Consider the following 20,757-nt stretch of genomic DNA (forward strand, 5'->3'; position numbering starts at 1 on the left):
TTCACCAACAGCTTCCATTTGATACCCATTTTGTACATACACATTCTAGGCTCCACGTTTTGGTCTCTATCTCGAGACCCTAGACATTTTCCAGGAGACCAAATTCTGAATCTAAACCATTCTCGAATCCCATTGAACACACACAAAAAATTTCATCAAAATCGGTTCAGTCGTTTAGGAGGAGTTCAGTGACAAACACACGAACATAAGAAATATATATATAAAGATTACGTATCTGAAGAAAAAAAAATTAATTTCGGCTTAGGTTTACAAGGTAAAATAAGGGATAAATTCACATCAAAAAAGTTATTTGCAATGGTATATCAGCCACTCCTGCACAGAATAAGACGAATGTTTTGGGTCCATTATCTTGTTCAAATTGCCAAGTTGTCCCACTAAGGCCCAGTTTTTCGACACTTGAACTTAAATTTTCTTTAAGTATGCCGCGATACACATGCTTATCCATTGTCCCATCTATGAACACGAGCTTTCCGCCACCAGATGCCACGAGACACCCCCAAACCATCACATTTCCTCCACCGTGTTTAACTGTTTTGAGCAGATTGTTCTTTTGAAGCTCTTTATTTGGTTTTCGCCAAATCTTTTGTGCTCCATCTGACCCAAATAAATTGAATTTTGATTCATCACTAAATATGGTGGTGTTCCAAAAAGCGTTGGGCTTATTGAAATGCTGTTTAGCAAATTCTAGTCTCTTTTTCTTACTTACCTTCGAAATGAAGGGTTTGCGGCGAGGAATCCGACCATGACACCCAGCCTTATATAGGGTATTCCGAACATTTTGGGGTTTGAAATTGATTTCAAATGAATTTTGCAGGGTCTCGCACAATTTGACAGCCGAAGTTGTTGGATTTTGTGCCACCGTGGACACCACAATTCGCTCCTGTCGTTCGGTTAATTTTTTTGGGCGACCAGATCTGCTCTCCGGAGCTATTTTGCCAGTATTGCAATAATGCATAACGATGTTTCGAACGCTGGGCCATGATTTATCGACAAGTTTGCCAATTTCGCGACAGGATTTTTCTCCAAAATACAGTTTTATCATCAATTGACGTAGTTCTAGGGAAATTTCAGCACCACGGCCCATTTTGGCCCATGTCCGTTGCGACCTTATGCAATTCCTAAAACGTTCGAATAAGTAAAAAGCAAGAGTGAAAATAACGGGAGTTGACCGTTATAACGCCAAAAAGCACAAAGAATTTGCCAATACTTTTTTTATGTGATTTTGTGCTTTATTTTACCTTTCAAGGTTGAGCTTGTAAACCTAAGTCGAAATTAATTTTTTTTCTTCAGATACGTAATAAATAAATACATTTAGAACATCCCGTTTTCAATTTGTTTATACTTTCATTCGCAAAAAAGTTACAGCACAGAGAACTTTGATTTTTCGAGCGTGCCAATACTTTTTTCACTCACTGTAAATGGAAACGCTTCATGGCGTTAACGAAAGGCGTTACTTCATCAAAGAGCACATGAAAATAGCATTCGGCTTACCAGTTTCGTGTAAGTTGCGGTGTTTTGCTGCAAACAAACTAAAAATTGTGAAAATAGAGTTACGGAAAATGGTACTAGTTGGAATCGTCTGACCATCAACCAGCCCAAACCTCTCTCAAATGCATCTAACGCCTACTGTTCACTAAATGGTACTACATTTGACAACTATCCAATCAGGTTTTTCGACTACTTCACCACTTTATTAAACGAGAGAATAGCATTTTTCGTGTTGGATTTGGTCCACGCATTTAACTGAATACTTGTCGCCGGCGAAGACATACCTGTAACTAGATAAAATAGCGATTATTACGTTAAGTGGTTTGCTTGAAGTTCCATAAATGACGTTAGATCCTGCTACACAGATGCTTCAACGTTTCATTGATGTAGCTACACGGTTCCAATTCGTTTTCGCATACATTGGTGACTTTCTTGCTGCACCTGAAAACGAAGAGCAGCATCTGAATCACCGCAAAGAACTTTTCTATGCTCACAAGGCCACGAATTAAAATTCCTTGACTACAGCATCAGCGGCGAAGTATCAAGCCGTTGCCTAACGATAATTAATTTTAAATGTCTATCAATTTCTATAGCTAATTCATTAAATGAGCTGTAAAAATATTTGCAAACTTCCTCACCAAATCTCAGGAGTAAACAGGACGTTTGACCTTCTAACCAAAACAAAAAAGTCGAGAATGAACTAAAACGCCTTAAGTTGTCAGCGAAATAAAATTAATTGAAACGCAGCACCGCATACAACCACCGTAGCCATATACTCCAGGTCATTGAATACCAATACATCAAAGCCCAGGGACTTTTCATCAGAAAAATTAAAATTCTCCACTTCCAACTACAATCCTTCGAATAGATCGTCTTCACTTGGGTGTATTCTGAGTAATGTCAAATGATTTGCATCTTAAACCTGAACGGGGACGACTCTTACTTTCGATGATCATTACGACTTTTACTTAAGATTCGGATTTTAAATTTCACAGGTAATGGTTGCGGTATTCTGCCACCTGAGTTTGTTGAGATGAAACTTAGCAGAAAAGGCTGGTGGGTTTTTCCCGAAATAACCCCGGTTCCGCTAAAACCTTGGCAGGGATGAGATAACATTCAAATCCGTGGCATTGAGTTGGTGATGGAAGTGCGCTTCAGATGATTCCGTCCTTGCACCTGAGCTGGCTCTGAACGTATGCTCCCTTAAACAAAATTGCAGGGGACAGTGGGTAACGGGTTGACGAGTACCCGTCGGTTGTTTTTACGGACGGGTTCTATTTTTTCAGACTGGTTGAAGACTCAGAGTTGCTTTTCTAATTACTTGATGACAATTTATTTGGCAAATAACAAGCAAAAAATATTCGGTTTGCACAATGAACCCTGTAAGTTATCAATAATTTAGAAAAAATTGTTTTTTGTAACAATGAGCTTTAACGAGTTGCTTCCAAAGTATAGCAAACGAAAAGATTTCACTACAAAATTAATTTTATTGTAACCACAAAATGTCAGTTGAAAACTAGGCAGTCGCAATTGTTTTTAAGCGACCGAATTTTCCGACGGAAGTGGATCAGCTAGCCACCACCCGTCAACCCGTTAAGAGTATGCGTCAACCCAGCATGATCTCCATAGTACTATTCAAGTTTTTTAAATATTATATTTATATTTCATTCATCATAAATTTCATCATTCAGATTTTAACTGATAACAGTTAGGCGCCGTTCTAGTAACGCACAAAATAACACGTGGGATGCAAACCCACTTCTCACTTGCATAGCAATAGCCATACTTGTTCGTGTATTTTCATAGTGCGATTCATTCTAACGTACACTACAATTCACGCTCGCCATCATGCGAATACTTCAAACGAATATGTTAAATGCTTCAGTGTGAATGTAGCAAAGATGGTTCGGTTTTTGGTTATGACACTTCCTGTTTATTGGATGTTTTATTTGAATCAAAGCGAGAGAAACATTACCTACTCATGAGCGGAAACAAAACATGTATTTTACAATAGCTGTTTTCTTTTGCATTCGGCCTGCAACAAACGCTCATAACCGCTTATATTATATTTTACACTCGTGCCAAAATATAAGTAGATAGTCTTTTTTAAAGTCTGTGAACGAAAATGAAACGAAACGAGTGAATCCGAAGATTCTTTCTACTTCTATTTTTTCAATTCTAAATAAAATATTTGGTAAATATATTTGATATTTCTATAAATAAAAGTACATTTGCAATGCGTTGTTTCATTTCATTTGTGTGTCCAGCAGTTTGGCGGTTAGCTGTACTTTCCATAGGCCATTGATAATAGTGGCTTTGGTGTTTTGCTTTATTCCTATTTATGAACATATTTTTTGAATTATTTGAGAAGATATTTGTATATTTGTAATAATTGTATGTATAAGTATGTAATTTTCAAGGCCGAATAAGATTGTAGAAGAAATACAATAATTTAATCCTCTGGCTTATCAATTCATAACTCTTACTATGTATCTAAGGCCCCGAAAATGTGTACAAATTTGTATGTATGTACATGAGTTATCAGTATTAATAAAAGTATATCGAAAATATGTACTGATATTTTAAAGTTCATTAAAGCTATCGCCATTTACAATACATAAGCCTACATGCATACATACATATGTATGTGTATACCATATATACATACAAGGACTGTGAGAAATACTGTATCAACACTTTCAAAATAAGTTTGAATGATAAGAGATTCATCTGAATCGGGTTCAATAACTTGACTTCGGAGCAGTGTTGCCAGGTTTTTTTCAAAATAGAGCACCCTAATTCCAAAAATGTTTAAAAAGTTCTTCAGAAACCTTCAAAGCAAGTGCCTAGATTTAGTATTTAGTAATAGGGTGTAAATATTGTTAAGTACATAAATAATTGCAAGAGCCAACAGCTTGGTTGGGCAACGCAACTTTGTAGCGATGTTATTTGTTACATTGCAAACAGCGGACCAGTTTTCTTTTGACTCAAGCATAATATCAACCAGGTTGTTAACTTTAATTGGTTTCCCTACCTTATTTCTCAAATCAACCATTTCGGTTTCAAACTGTGGACAGACAAAAAAACAATGTTCTGTATAGTTAAGGTGCAGTATGGGTCGTCTTCAATCCCGAATTTATGTATAAGTAAAAAAAAATTTGAAGCAGCCGTGTCCTAATGGAAATATACATCTCCATGTCGTCTGTCTAGCCAACTTCGTACAGAAGGAATCAAGCTATAGTTCCAACGTCCGTTCGCGAATTGCTTCACCGACACAGTTTGACGACTCATCTTACTTCTTGAGAATTCGACAATCTCCCGTACCAAAATGTCTATTGGGCAAAGCCCAGATATTACAAACGCTGCATCTTCTGTTGTAGTTCGGAAAGCTCTACATTCCGCAAAGCCGGCACAAGAATCTTATTTCGCATGCATATTAAGTTTTATCTAGCGCATCAGACCAGATAGGTGCCCCGTACAGAAGAATACTTCTGAACAAGTATGCGTACAGCAGCCAACGTTGTTGTCTGGACCCTCGTGAGTTCACCATGAGCCGAGATAGCGCCGCTGCTACTTTTTCGGCTTTTTCTACCGCATACTCAGTATGTGGCTTAAATGTTAAAAATAAATAAATAATTGGCGCGTACACTTCTGTTAGGTGTTTGGCCGAGCTCCTCCTCCTATTTGTGGTGTGCGTCTTGATGTTGTTCCACAAATGGAGGCACCTACAGTTTCAAGCCGACTCCGAACGGCAGATATTTTTATGAGGAGCTTTTTCATGTCAGAAATACACTCGGAGGTTTGCCATTGCCTGCCGAGGGGCGACCGCTATTAGAAAAATGTTTTTATTAATTTTGCTTTCACCGAGATTCGAACCAACGACCTCTCAGTGAATTCCGAATGGTGATCACGCACCAACCCATTCGGCTACGGCGGCCGCCGTGTTAGCATAGCATAAAACATAATGCCCAGATAGTTGAGGGCAGCTTTTGAGACGATTTCATGCCACCGATTGTGATATTAGCAACAACACGCACCTTTCTGCTGCTGATTAGCACGGCCTCTGTTTTATGTTGCGATTTAAATCTTATAATTGCCGTAAGATCATTGTGAAACTTCTAAGCATAATAATTGCACGGCAAGAAGGAAAAAACGTCATATAGTAACCCTGGCAACACTGCTACAAAGTAGAGTATATATGCACAGAACGAAAAGTTTGCCATTTATGTAATATTGTGCACAGTAAATACGTAATGTGTAGTTAAAGATTTGAATTTAGGATTTAATAGGTTAACCTAAAGCAATGTTTTCGAATAAAATGCCCTGATGTCTCTTTCTTCTTCTGATGCATTTCTGACCGAGAACCAAAAACTTCGCTAATGCCTCTCTTCTTTCCGAAGATGTGCCAGTTATACATACTTTGTGCTGGCAGGGCCTTCTGAGTTTGACCCTTACATTGCTTTCGTGAGGCCCTTGCTTTTGTTGTCGATCCATGAGTGCCAGAATCGAAGATTATTTTTACCGTGCATCGTGGTCCATACGTTATTCATACCCATACCAATACAGTCGTGGTTTTATTATGCGTTTTGAAATATCCATTTTATTATTAAGCTCGTAGTTCATCACTCGAATTTCTGTGATGCCCGTCGCTTATGCGGGCAGGGCCGTAGTTCTTGAGTGTAAGAGTGATTTCGAAAAAATTACAGAAATATATACATACGGATATGTACAAAAGTTTTAAATATTAATACAAGCATGTGAATAATTTAGTACATGCATACATATATATGTATGCGTGTGAATATGTTTATAAATTAAAAAGAAATACGTTTTTTTCTTGTGTACGCTTATTCACTTATCTGCAAGTATAAGCTATACTATATTTCATACTTCTGCATTTGTTATTGGGCATTCATACATATGTAAATATGATTTTGTATATGTTTTCATATACCTTAATCTGCTATCTGCTTGTTTAACATTCCTCTTACTCTCATTCCTGTACCATGGAATAATCTATAGTCAGTTGACGTTGGGACCTTATCAAATACTAAATACGAATTGAAACATGTCGGAGTCAATTTTTAATTATTTCCACTAAGTCGTGACTACAATAGCTCTAGTTTTCAATACACCGTATTTGTAAAACTGTTTAAAGCTCGATGATTAGAAAACGTCAGAAGTGAATTTTGGTAAATGCTACATATTTTAGTAGGATTTGTGAAACTAAAAAAACGTCGAAAAATACGGTGATAATTTAATTTTCTATATTTTTAATATGTAAGTATGCTGGTGGTTGTATTAAAATTGAAAACTATTTAAGAATATAGTATGTGTCGGTTCTTCAAAAGTTAACAAAAACAAAAAAAAGCAGAAACACGTGTAAATGGGAGCAAACTCCTTAATCCCAAAACTTTAGTATTTAAAAATTAGGCTGTGCAATGTCCAGAGGAAGAAAATGATAAGGTACAAAAAACGTCCAATGATTTATTTTTTCTTCAAAATGTGGAGCAAAAACAGAAGTAATACAAAAACCAGTTCAAAGTTCGTATGTAATCGTACGCTCGATAAAAATGTTAAGACTCCTTTCAGTTGACACCCACACATTGTAAATATTAAGTGATTATTAAATGAAGCGCAGTAGTTCAAAAACTCGTTCGATGATATTTTAATATTTAATTTTTTTTATCCTGCATCGGTTAAGATCGGCCGCCGTAGCCGAATGGGCTGGTGCGTGACTACCATTCGGGAGTGCGTAGATTCGAATCTCGAAACAGCAAAATGATAGAAACAGTTTTTTTTCTAATAGCTGTCGCCCCTCGGTAGGCAATGGCAAACCTCCGAGTGTATTTCTGCCATGAAAAAGCTCCTCATAAAAACTATTTACCGTTCGGAGTCGGCTTAAAACTGTAGGTCTCTCCATTTGTGGAACAACATCAAGACGCACACGACAAATAGAATGAGGAGCTCAGTCAAACACCTAACAGAAGTGTACGTGCCAATTATTTATTTATCGGTTAAGATCAAAGAACTATATTTGGTGCCAACACTGCTTATTGCATATTAATTCATTTATTGTTTTTTATTTTTGGTATTGTGCTGTCGCCGATTTAGTGGCGCGAATTTAAGAAGACCCAATTGCCTATAGGTCCGTATTATATATAATAATTATTATAACAAATAAATATATGTATATAATTAACAAATACCCACCGCGATGCGACTACATAAAATATGTTTTCACCACATTTATATACAATTTTAAGTGAACGGTTTCACAAATTGCATTTACCGTACATTAATATAAGGAGCCAGAAAGGCAGAGAAACGTATCCCGGTTTACAAGAACGGTGGTTATTATATTACATAAAGTAGGGAAATAATAAACAGAAAATTTACAGTAAAAAACGAGGAATAACATAAATACCTGCGCAACGAAATAAGCGGAACTCCGCAACAATGAATTTTCTCCATTTTATCTACATAGGTATATGGAAGAAACCTGCTAACATCATCACCGAAAAAAATTGTCAAAAATCAATGTGATTTTTCAGCTATTTGAAACTTGCACTTTTGCACCAAAATTAAACTCGAAATTTTCCTAAAGATTTTAAATAAAAAGTTTCGAAATTGATGAAAATTTTCCGAAATTTTATAACTATGAATTGTATGAACTATATCGTTACAAAAAAATAATTGAAATTTAAAAAAAAAATAAGTAGTCAAAACTTGTCGATTTGTGGCGTACACTTTATTTTGACGCTGACAGTTATACCATAAAAGGTGATCAATTTTGAGGTATCGGATTTTAAATTGAAATAAAACAACAAAAATTCAAATTGATTGGGCAATCTTTATTATTTTTGTGTAGAACCATTCATTTATGTTTTAAAGATAATCCCCATCCGTAAACACCAATTTTGGATGACTCACTGGAGGGCTTCGGTATGAGTAGCTTCAGTATTGCCTCTTTTGAAGCTGGTTTATTCCCAGAGCATTTAGACTTTACATAACCTCACAAGTAAAAGTGCAAATGTCTGATATCACACGATCTTGGTAGCCAATCCACGGGTCCGAGACGAGAGATGATTTACTCAACGAAATGGCGACGCAGTGAATCCATTGTTTCACGGGCAAGTAGCACCTTCTTGGTGGAACCAATAATGGGCATGTTGGGGAGATCACGCTTTTCAATTTCCGGCATCAAAATGTCGTTTATCATAGTGCGATAACCTTCAGCACTCAATGTTATATTGATGCCAGCCTCGTCTTTGAATAAATATGGTCATATGATTCCTCCAGTCCATAAGCCGCACCAAACTCTTGTTTTCAGTGGATATAATGGTTATTCTTAAATGGATTCAGATTGCTCTTCAGCTCAAATACGGCAATTTTGCTTATCGACGTAACCATTAAGCCAAATCGGTGAGCAACATAAGTTGGCCTGAGCGCGATGAACACTTTTCACAGATCGTCGAGTTTCGTAATACAATTGTACGATTTGTAAACGTTGTTGAGGCGTAAGTCCTTCGATGAAGAAATGTCAATGAATACTGAAAAAAATTATATATTACGTTTGACAGTAGTCACGCGTGGTCACGGAAAAAGTATCTCTATTCTGATCACCCTTTACAACCTTAAGTTGGAGCAGGATCACTACTTATGCCAATCAAAGTGGTGTGCGAACTCAATCCGATTCGTTTTGTTAAATAATCTGTTTAGGCAGCATTTCGTTATCTAACAAATTTATTTTACATTGTTTTATTTGCCTACTCCGACAAATCGAGCAGCGATTTACTTAGTAAATAATTTGGCATTGCAATGTGTTGTATATGTATGGGAGATTGTTATATAATATACAGAAATTTTGTTGTTGGTATAGTTGTTAAGGAGTATACTCGAACGCGTATTAGAAACAAGAACAGCTTGTTGAAATACATACACACGCTGAGTGTCTTAGCTCATCAAAGCTAGTGTTATAGTTTATCGAAAATCGAGGCGATCAGTGAAATTACAAGTGGTAAATGCTGGATACAAACTTTCCGGCTGTGAAAGTATTGGATACGATGCCTGGTGATCGTAACAGAGGGAGATGAGAGCCTCCACTTGGCGTTTCTAATTGACGTCGGTTAGCACATGAAAGAAAAGACTCGCGCGCTTTGTTGAACTCGGCAAAATCGCTTAAGCGGTTAGTGCGCCAATACGAAAGAAGAAAAAATACTGAGGGAGGCAGTGTCAAGAGATTTATACGCCAAACACCGACAGCTACAATACCCTAATAAAATTGTCTACGAACTGGGCATTCTTTGAATTGGTGTATTCAATATTCGTACTGCTCAAGTGTAAACTACTACTGAAGAACTGAAGTGCAGAGGAGGACGAAATGTCTGGTTTCTCGAACATTTACTGGGTAGTTTAGAGTACTGCTCATGGTGTCAGGACCGACTAGTGCGGTAGCATCCCTGAAGGATATTGAGCTAATGACCCTAAGATCGAGGACTCTGTATCAACATACTTTAATTTTGATGATATCAAATGGTGATTCCTGTCAATTGCAAAGAATTGTTCAGACAAGTTTTGGTTGCCCCGGAGCACTGTTTCTACCAAATGATCATTTTGGAAGAATCTGCTTTGAATTATGTATATGTATATATCTTTTAAGTTCATTCAACTACGGTAATAGCAATTTCTCGCTTGGTCGAACTTGGATCAATAATTTCTGCTGCTGTTGCACTTTTTGGGCGTCTAATATATGGCTCATCTTCAACGCTTGCATGACCACTTTTAAAATCTAAAGCCCTCCAACGCACAGTTGGAAATGTAGTTGGAAGGGGAGCAGATCTCATCCAAAATAAAGGGTTTTCCATAAGAGGTGTTATTTTGATATTCAAAGAAAAATGCTTTTTTTAATATAAATGATCGGACGATTATTTTATTATAAAGAGGAAGGTATGCCGTTAATAGTGAAAAATAACATCAGGCAAATGACCACCACGACCACGCTTCCAGGACAATATCCTTTTCATGAAATTTTCCATAACCGAAATGCAAAGTGGCTGCCCTATGTCCTCGATAGCCTCACGAATTCCTTCTTTGAGGTCTTGAAGCGAACCTGGGCTGTTGGCGTACACCTTCTCTTTCACGTGGCCCCAAAGAAAAAAGTCACAAGGTGTTTTATCACAAGATCTCGGTGGCCAATTGTGATCACCTCTTCGAGAAATAACACGGTCCGAAAACTTTTCCCGTAAAAGATCAATCTTTTCGTTGCTTGTGTGGCACGTAACGCCATCTTGTTTAAAATAAACGTTGTCTAGATCAATACCATCCAATTCCGGCCATAAAAAATCGTTAATCATCTCTCTTATTGGAAAACCCTTTGTATTCTTTTAAGGCGAAAGCCTGCTTTAAGAGGCATAAAACATCGATTTTTAGTTCACTTCCACCGATTGTTAATACATTTGAGAATGCACACACAGAGTTATTTATTTATTTTTTTCATTAGTTAACTTATGAAAGATTCCTACTTTTAAAGAAGCTATAGCTACTAGGACTTAAGCTTCATAACAAGTAACATACAAAGATACAGAGACTAATTCTCAATGTTTTGTAGACACGAAGCCAAAAGCAGATGAGCGTCAGTGGCTACGCTGCAAACAAACGGCTAAAATAAATCTTTGAAGGTGGTTTTCTCGATTTTTTTTAATGATTTCCTTGAATTGGTGTAATTGAAATAAAAAAGTCTCTTCAGAAAATGCTCTTCAGTACTAAATTCTCTTATATTTTAACTAAAAAGTCTTCGAAAATCTTCGTGCATTTACACGATGACTTTTTGTTTGCGGCTTTCCTCGTGTGTTTTTGACGTTTCAGCAGGCAATTTCCTTTGGTTATTTGTTCGCTGAACGCGAGCCCAAAGTGGACTTGAATAAAATTATGAAAATGTAAAAACGAAAAAAGCAAAATGCCAAAAAAAAAAATCGTGATTGTGCAAGCATGTCTTCCACCGTTCACCCCCAGTGTGAAAAGTCAACATACAAATTGGCTCTAACTGAATATTTTTTTTTTTGCACATTTCATATATAAATGCATTGAAAAACTATAGCACAGGGACCTATCGACAAATTTTGATAATTTCTTTGTTTCTCATTTAATTTTAATAAATTTTTGATAAAAATATATAAAACCATGTAAATCTAAGTTTCAAACTATGTACAAATTAAAGAAATATCCATTAAAATTTCACACTTCTTTAGTCAGAATTTTTAGAAAATTTTCGGGAAAAATTTCTGAATTTTCTTCCAAAATTCACCGTTTATCGTCCTGCTCTACTACGATAATTACATTTAATTGCTTTTCAAAAGGATATTATTTTAAAAATATGTCAAAAATTCCAAAGTTACTATTTGAATTTATCAATTTTCTTTTTATTTTAGGGAGAAAATTGAACCACAACAAAACTTCAATGACATCATAACATATGAGGAAACAATTCAAGAATATTCTATACAATGCAATGACAGTAAAATTAATTCCTTAAATAGGAAAAATTCTATATCTTTAAAGAAGGAATGTAATAAAGGCAATGGAGTGCAGAATCAAGATTTATTTGGCGCCGTTTTTGAATTAGCTGGACTGAAAGAAAAAGAAGGCGCAAAGGAATTCGGAACATTAATACGTAAGTTCTCAAAAGCTGGTTCCTGGTTGAAAACCATTTGATTTTAAGAAATTGAGATTTGTATACAAATTTACTTTTATATATAGTTTTAAGCTTTATTTAGTATTCTTCCTAAGCAACTCAGCATTCCTTTGGTGGTTAAGAATGATTGCAAGAAACTTCGTCAATTACCTCTCTGTGTGTCAGTTAATCATGTCCAATACGGACATTGGGTTTGCGCTTGCAATGTTCATATCACCATAAAGCTCGTAAAAATGCCATATCATGGGACTTGTATGTAGGTCTTGCTACTATTACTTTCATGGGAAGTTAGGAATCTTGAAGTGATACTTGTCTTTAAACTCCAATGGACTGCTTTTAATGGCATCACCGGAACATGTAGAACTTTTCCCAGTGATGGCCTTAAAATTGCTTTGCACTTACTTCCCATCGACTTCCACGTTATTTCCATTGCTGCTTAAAGTGCAGTCAGGTTGAAGGAGGTTGGCCTCTAAAGGCAATCTCTCAAGAGATATGGTATCATTTTCAGGCGGTTAATACCACATTTCTAACTTTGTACAGAACTCTCTATCCGAAAACTGGAGTTTAAGAGTCGTGCCAGAAGCATCTTTACAAGTAGGCAGGATTGGAACGAGAGAAAATCTGTTCCGATGCTGGTAAATATGTTTTCATTGACGGTTCCAAGATGGAACGACGCACAGGTTTTCTCTTATTCAGCCAATTTAAATATTTTCTTCAAACTGCTGAATACTGCTAGTGCTTTTCAGACAGAAGTCTTTGCGATCCTGCAGAATACTAAGGTAACGCAGGAGCGAGGGGGATATTAACATTTTTTACGATAGTCAAACTGCGATTAAGACACTGACGATCACATAGCTCAGATCCAAACTCGTCAACTCCTGTAAGGAAGAGATCAAACCTCTTAGGTGTACAGGTAACATCTGTCTGATCTGAATTGCAGAACATAGGAACATAGATTTTAATGAGCTTGCTGGGAAAAAGTCACCTGAATTGATCTCAGAGGTCTCCTATCCAGACATCGGCACCCTCTTAACTGTTGTTAAAGGGGAATTGCACAACTTATTTCTCAGGAAGGCGGCTGTCCTCGATGGAGCTCCATTTTATCATCAGCTATTTCGAAAACGCTTTGGTCCTAGTATAATAGACGGAGAACGCAGAAAGTTCTAGGGACTTCTCGCCATTCAACTTATCGATCGACACACATGCAGAAAAACGAGGTTTACCATTTGATCCCCGTTACAGAAACTGTGGGGAGTTTTCCGAGAAGGAGACTGTTAAATACTTTTTTTCAAAATGCCCTGATTCAGCAGTTAAAGGATTAAGGCCATTGGATGCTCTTTTCTCCCACAGCTTGGGGCAGTACTCCAACCTAAATCCCATCAACTTTCTGAATTACATCGATAACTCTGGTTGGCTGTAGATATCTGCCCGTCGGAGGTCTTACAAACTTCCTTTTAGTGCTACTTGGGGAGTCCCGGACTAGTGCTTCAACCATTTCACCCACCTACCTACTATAGGTTATACCCAGCTTTTGTTTGCGAACTGATCTTCATATAGGCTTTCTTTTATTCTTTTCCAAAGATGCCCACTTTCCACTGCGGTACGTAGAGGATCCATTGCTCTAATATTTCCCACAATACGGAGTTACTTGGTTAATCAAAGTCGGGTACAAAAATCTATAGCAAGCACAATCCTCAAAAGGGGTCAAAAATTAGAAGCTTTTTTTTAATTTTGCTTAAAATATTTTAAATACCAACAAATGATTATTTCGATATCAAAATTAAGCTGGCATCTTTATCCGCCATAATCGAATTCTGGATTCCAATGGCATCAGATACTAGTGAATAACTCAATTGCCGCAACACAATTGTATTGCCATACAATAATTAATAGAAAAACTCTTCAATCTTCATGAATTCAAATTTATTACTAACTATTTCATTCCTTTGTTTCAGTTCTGGGAGTAATGCTACTACTTTTTATCATAAGTATTAGTGGATTTTTCATCATGTGGTTCACAGAGTACTATAATAATACAATGCTTTCGGTAAATGTGGATACGAAGTTTTGTAAACATTTCATAACTTTTTTTTTTTTTGTATTACAGCAAATAGTCTTAAAAAATGATTCCGAAATAGCTAGAAATTGGATGGACCCAAACCCTAAATATGACACATTACTGAAAGTGCATATATTCAACTATACAAACATAGATAAATATTTGGCTGGAATAGATGATAAAATCAAGGTGGAGGATATTGGGCCTTTAACATATAAAGAACATACAACAAAAGTAAACGTTTCGTTTAATCAAAATCATACCGTTACTTTTAGGGTGAGTATCTATCACTGAAAGGACTTTATTGATATTGCATAAAGGGTGTGACGCTGGATTGTGTCTTTTTACACATGATTAAATTTTGTAATGATTCTTGCTTTTGCCATTTGGATTAATTCAAATAAACGTGGATTTTGTGCAATACCACAATTTTGCTTGCTGATGATTGTTGCCGGGATGAAAATGCGCTTTAGTCGCAGAGTTGTTTTTTGAAGCATATGACCATTCTGCTTGAATTTTAGAGTCGAGATCCTTTAGAGGCGAGTACTGAGGCGTGTACTGAGTTAAACTCAGGTTAGGTTAGGTTAGTCAGGTTGCTTGTCTTAGACACCCGGTGGGCCTAAGATCCATTGTGATACCTGCATTTGATTTCCATCCTCTAACTAACTTGCTTTAACAACTTAGATCTTTTCAAGAAGGCAACTAGTCCCTCCAGTGAGACATTTTGCAATTTCCCTGGTCTTCAAAGAAATAATCGCCAAAGGAAGATTATTTCCTCAATTGAGCGTGCTCAAGCAGCATATAAAAGTTGAAAATATTTTAATTGAGATTCAAAGATATGGGGAAAAATTTAACACGAAAATAAAGTTCGTAAATTGACTTGTACCTCGCTAGCTTAGAAAAGTCATCTGCCATCGCTACGTATGTATATGTGTGTTAGCATTTGTTCATTGCCAACTGCAAATCGTGGAGAGCGACTTTATTACCCTCATTCCATTTAGTTGTGGTGCAATCGTAACACAAATTTTAAATGAAAAGGAGTCCAACAACAACAACAGCTCCTTCTCCTATGGTGGGCGTCTTGATGTTGTTCCACAAATGGAGGGACCTACAGTTTTAAACCGACTTCGAACGGCAGATATTTTTTTTATGAGGAGCTTTTTCATGGCAGAAATACACTCAGAGGTTTGCCATTGTCTGCCGAGATTCGAACCAACGTTCTCTCTGTGAATTCCGAATGGTAATCACGCACCAATCCATTCGACTACGGCGGCCAACATGAACATATAAAATATATAATTGGCGCGTACATCCTTTTTGGGTGTTTGGCCGAGCTCCTCCTCGTATTTGTGGTGTACGCCTTGATGTTGTTCCACAAATGGAGGGACCTACAGTTTCAAGCCGACTCCGAACGGCAGATATTTTTATGAACATGAACATACTTTCCTTAAAAAATGGTTTCGCTTCCGATTTGGTTTTATTAGCTATCTCTTCTTCGTTTGTTTTCATGGCATTTCGTTTTCTCATTGAAAAGACACACAAATGTCATGTTCCATGTTTTGGACAGAGATCATAATACTTGTCAAAGGTGGATGAGTCTATACGCGAGCTGTCGCATAAGATATATGTTGCCGTTTTCCCGTCATTCCACAAAACCTGCAATCCGGAAAAATGGAATTTGCAGTGTCCTGCCAGGTAACCAGTAAGAGTCCTTAGACTGAACTAATCGAATAGCGAAAATTACTTAAAAAAAACCGGTAAATAAGCCGGTTATATTGAGTAATGACTTTACCGGCTTATTCTTGAATTATTTCTAAAGGTTTGAACAATTGTAGTGTTTTGTGTTCTATATTTGACAACAGACCAGCTGATTTGTTAGGATTAAACAGCGTGAAACTGTCTAATAGTCTAATATTTAATAAGAAAAAAGTCAATTATAATAATGTCTTGTAGAAGTATCCATTATTCAGTGCCCACTATAGCTACTAGGCGCTAGTTTTATGTTAAATTTAGAATTAATTATACTTAATTTAATCCAATTACTTACTATTGATCTGATTTTTGTTTTATTTGAAGGATCATAGGTCGTACGAATTCCTTGCTGAAAAATCTAGTTGCGGAGAATTCGAAAAATTTGTGCTTCCGAATGTTCCGCTCATAAGTGCGTCAACTAAATTGGAAAATATGAATATGTTTAAAAAAATTTTGGCGGTAAAATTAATTAATGGGATTAACGAAAATGCTTTTAAACTTCTTAGCGCGCACGAACTTTTATGGGGCTATCGCGATCCCATAGTGTCTATGGATATTGGAACCGGCTTAACACACTTCGGTTTATTAATGACTGTAAGTATCCAAATATTATATTAGTTTTTTTTTTTAAAGAGTGACAGTTTAATTTAATACTTATTATTTACCATATATGTATATATTTATATTTGATATATATTTTGAAAAATTCGAGCAAATTGCCAGTAGAAGATTTAAACTCAATTATTTGGTGTATATAATTAAAAAAACAAAATCTACCTTGTTTTAATTACCTAGTGAGAATCTATACATTTGAATATGAGTGAATCTGTAGAAAATTCATTCACATTAGATCTCGCAATAAAAAAAATAAATTTCGAAATGAATATAAAAAAGCATAAAAAATATATATATTTAACATAACTATTTTGTTAATGAAAATGTTGAGAACCGCTCACTGTACGTATAACGATGTTGGTTCACTAACGTCACCGGTTGTTGGAACCCTCTGTTCTGTTGGCTTTGCACAGCACGTACAAATACAAGAAGCTACCAAATAACACATTTTTGAAATACATTAGGAAAAATATATGCGATTTAAAGTTTCTAATTATAAGACTACCACCGTATATACATTATATTGACATCAGGTTGCGACAATCGGTGTTGAACCAACATCACCATATTTACAGTAGGCGAACTTACACCTTTTCATAAACAAAATAGTTTATTTATATATTTATTAGTCTCAGTACGAAGTTTACAAACTACACAAAAATATAACAAATAAGCCAAATTGTGCAGTTAAAATATTAGCAATCTTCTTCTTCTTGATTGCCGTGATAACCGCTTACGCGAATGTAGCCGAGTTTAACAAAGCACGACTGTCGTTTCTTTCTCGTGCTAACCGGCGCCAGTTGGACACACCAAGTGACGCCAAGTCTTTCTCCACCTGATCTTTCCAACGCAGAGAAGGCCTTTTTTCTGCTACCTCCAGATGATACTGCGTCGAATACTTTCAGAGCTGGAGCGTTTGTATCCATTCGGACGACATGACCCAGCCAACAAATCCACTGGATCTTTGTTCGTTGTCCTATGTCTATGCCGAAAGTAAAGATAATACAGTCATTGTTCCATCGCCTGCGATATTCGCCGTTGCCAACGTGCAAAGGTCCAAAAATCTTCCGCAGAATCTTTCTCTCAAACACTCCAAGCGTCGCTTAATCGGATGTTGTCATTGTCCACGCTTCTGCGCCATACGTTAGGACGGGCCTGATGAGAGTCTTGTAGAGTGTTAGTTTTGTTCGTCGAGAGAGGACTTTACTACTCAATTGCCTACTTAGTCCAAAGTAGCACTTGTTGGCAAGAGAGATTCTACGTTGGATTTCAAGGCTGACATTATTATCCGTATCCGTATCCGTTCCTAAATGAACGAAGACTCTTACATTTTCAAAATCATAACTTGACGTGGGGGACGAAACACCAGTGCGCCGACTGTTTGTTTGATGACAGAGGTACTTGGTTTTGTCCTCGCTCCCCATCAGACCCATTCGCTTTGCTTCTTTTTCCAAGTAGGAAAAGGCAGACCTAACCGCGCAGTTATTAAGGCCGATGATGTCAATATCATCGACATACGCCAACGTTACAATTGTCTTATACAAAATTGTGTAAAATATTTTTTTGTGTGAGTAATTAATGATCAGAATTAAAATATAGATTCAATTTTTGGAGATAATAAATCATATCTATGCCCCGTGTCAATAGTCATTGATTTCTTTTTACATGGTGAAATCAGCAAGGTAGGGGAGTTTAGGTAGTCTGCATCTTCTTGTACTTATTTATTGAAAATGATTTGCGTGACGACTGAGTAGTAGCGATTCTGCAAGGATGATAGATGTGCCACGTTTCCTATTTAGCTGTGGTGAAAAAAAAAATTGTGAGCGGAACTTTGGCTACAACGTCACTTGTGGATTCGGCAGCCTAATTCTGCACGATCATTTCACACACACGTCCAATCAGTCGTTGTTCAGACGGCAACGACGTCTCATTGGTTAATGTTTTTTTTTTTTTTGTATATTACTAGCACAATATTAGTTTTTTCGTAAACAAACCGCTTCGTGACCACAAGTGACGTCAGTCCGTCAGCTCAGAGCCGAATAACGGTCTGTTAAAGAGCTCACCTTTGAAATCTTTTCACCATGGGCGTTCTGGTAGAAGGTGGACCGAAAGTCTCTATTTTAAACAATCAGCAAGTAAATAAGGATTTACCTTTCATTTCATAATTTTTCTAAACATTTCAAATTTGAATACATGAATTTATTGTATATACGTATAACTAATTTTTTGACACCACATTTTCAGCGAAACGGAACCAGTGTCGATTCTTTGCAAATAAATACGGGCGAAGACGACATTCGCAAATTTAGCATAATAACGCAATTTAATGGAAAACCCCTTTTGGATTTCTGGAGTGATGATGAATGCAACCGTATTGATGGTTCAGATGCAACAATGTTCCCACCTCATATCTTAGATAATAGAGAAGACTTGCAAGTTTTTCTACAAGTACTTTGCAGAAAAATTCCATTACATTTTGAGAAGGAGGTGACAATTCTTAATAACATTGACGCATTACGTTATCGCACCACATTGAATGTATTCTCTAGGCCAAATGAAAATCCAGAAAATACATGCTATTGTCGTAATACCCAGCTTTGTTTACCTAATGGAGTAATTAATGCTACAAAGTGCTACAATGGCGCGCCAATATTTCCCTCTTTTCCACATTTCTTCTCGGGTGACCCCGAAATTTATAAGGATATTGAGGGAATAAAACCCATACAGGAACTCCATCAAACATATGCCGATATCCATCCACGATTTGCATTTCCTATAAGTGGAGCATCCCGAATACAAATAAACATTGCAGTTCACAAGGGTCCAATTTTAAGAAGTAAGTAAACGAAAATTTTAAATTAGCAAAACTGGTTTCTTTGTACATAATTGGGCAGCATCATGGCTCAGATTTTACAAAATATTTATAATACTTCGATTTGAACAAAATAAAATTTGTATACTGTAGATTATTATAAGACAGTAGAGTAACAAGTAAAATGTAATTTTTTCAGATAAAATGGATCGAATAAAAGAAGGAACCATCCTGCCGCTTATATGGATTGAAATTACGTCAGGTGACTTTACCGATGAAATTATTGATAACCTTTATATAAGCACATTTGGGTTAAATGCAATTCAGTATGCTTTGAAATACGGCACCTTGTTTGCTTGTATTATTTCATTTGCACTAATCGTTGGTGGATTTTATAACTTAACGCAAAAACGAAGGCAGCACTCGGTTTCAGTTCAGAGTAAAACTTCAACCTAAAATAGATATTAAGTATTAATAAAACAAAACCAAACTATGTAAATATAGAAATAATAGTTTTTAATTAATTTTGTAATTAGAATGTGTGGAAGCTGAGTATTTTGTTTTATGTAATTTGGAAACCCAAAATTAAAGTAATTTGGAAACTCAAAAAAATCACTAAAAATTCAGCTCAGAGGGAAGTGTGTTTATAAAAAGAACAGTACTTTTCCCAAGTAAATATCAAAATCTACATACATATGTATGTACATACGTGCTCTATTAACCTATGTAGATATTTTACTTCGACATTTTTTATGTGTACTATATGTCCTTGATATATGTTGATAGTTCCTGTACTGGTATCCGGTCATTTTCCCGAATCGAATTTCCCGAATGCCGCTGGCCCGAATGTCTAAAATTCCGAATAACCAAAATCCCGAATGCCATTTTCCCGAATGCCAGTTTCCCGAATCCATTTTCCCGAAAACCAATTTCCCGAATAACTAATTTACCGAATATTTTTAAATAATTGACGCATAAATGGTTCCAACAGAAGAATAATGTTACCATAGAAACGAATGCAACTGTCATAACCGATTCGCGATAGTAGTGGGAAAACACCACCCAGATTTGTACTCCCTTCTGACAGAAATACAAAAAGAGCAAGCCGATACAGAGTGTGCTATTGCGGAGTTAAGTTTAGGGAGATCGGTAAGAGCTGCACCAAAGAAGAAATGGTATCAGCTTCAAAGCAGAATCCAAGCGATCACAGCTTCCTACGATAATTATAGAAGAGAAAACAGAGTATTGGACTATTTAAACGCAATTTCTTATAATATTGTGCTCTAATTGGTTTACAAATATGTATATGTTCACTTT

At 36.4% G+C, this 20,757-nt stretch overlaps 2 protein-coding genes across 2 annotated transcripts in view; one reads left to right on the top strand and one right to left on the bottom strand.

Annotated features, from left to right (window-relative positions):
- LOC129244625 (ejaculatory bulb-specific protein 3) overlaps positions 1–8,004 on the bottom strand; it is a 60,352-nt gene extending 52,348 nt beyond the window's left edge. The window contains exon 1 of the mRNA XM_054882358.1: positions 7,937–8,004. The gene's annotated coding sequence lies outside the window, so the exon portion shown is untranslated. The remainder of the gene's footprint in view (positions 1–7,936) is intronic.
- LOC129244627 (lysosome membrane protein 2) lies at positions 6,523–19,965 on the top strand. Its single transcript, XM_054882360.1, has 7 exons — positions 6,523–6,789; positions 11,940–12,181; positions 14,158–14,249; positions 14,310–14,537; positions 16,338–16,607; positions 18,873–19,464; positions 19,640–19,965. Coding segments are annotated over exons 1-7 (1,683 nt in total). The 5' UTR covers positions 6,523–6,787; the 3' UTR covers positions 19,897–19,965.
- The last annotated feature ends 792 nt before the right edge of the window (positions 19,966–20,757 follow it).

Source organism: Anastrepha obliqua, chromosome 4, assembly GCF_027943255.1.
Source record: "Anastrepha obliqua isolate idAnaObli1 chromosome 4, idAnaObli1_1.0, whole genome shotgun sequence".
NCBI classification, from domain to species: domain Eukaryota; kingdom Metazoa; phylum Arthropoda; class Insecta; order Diptera; family Tephritidae; genus Anastrepha; species Anastrepha obliqua.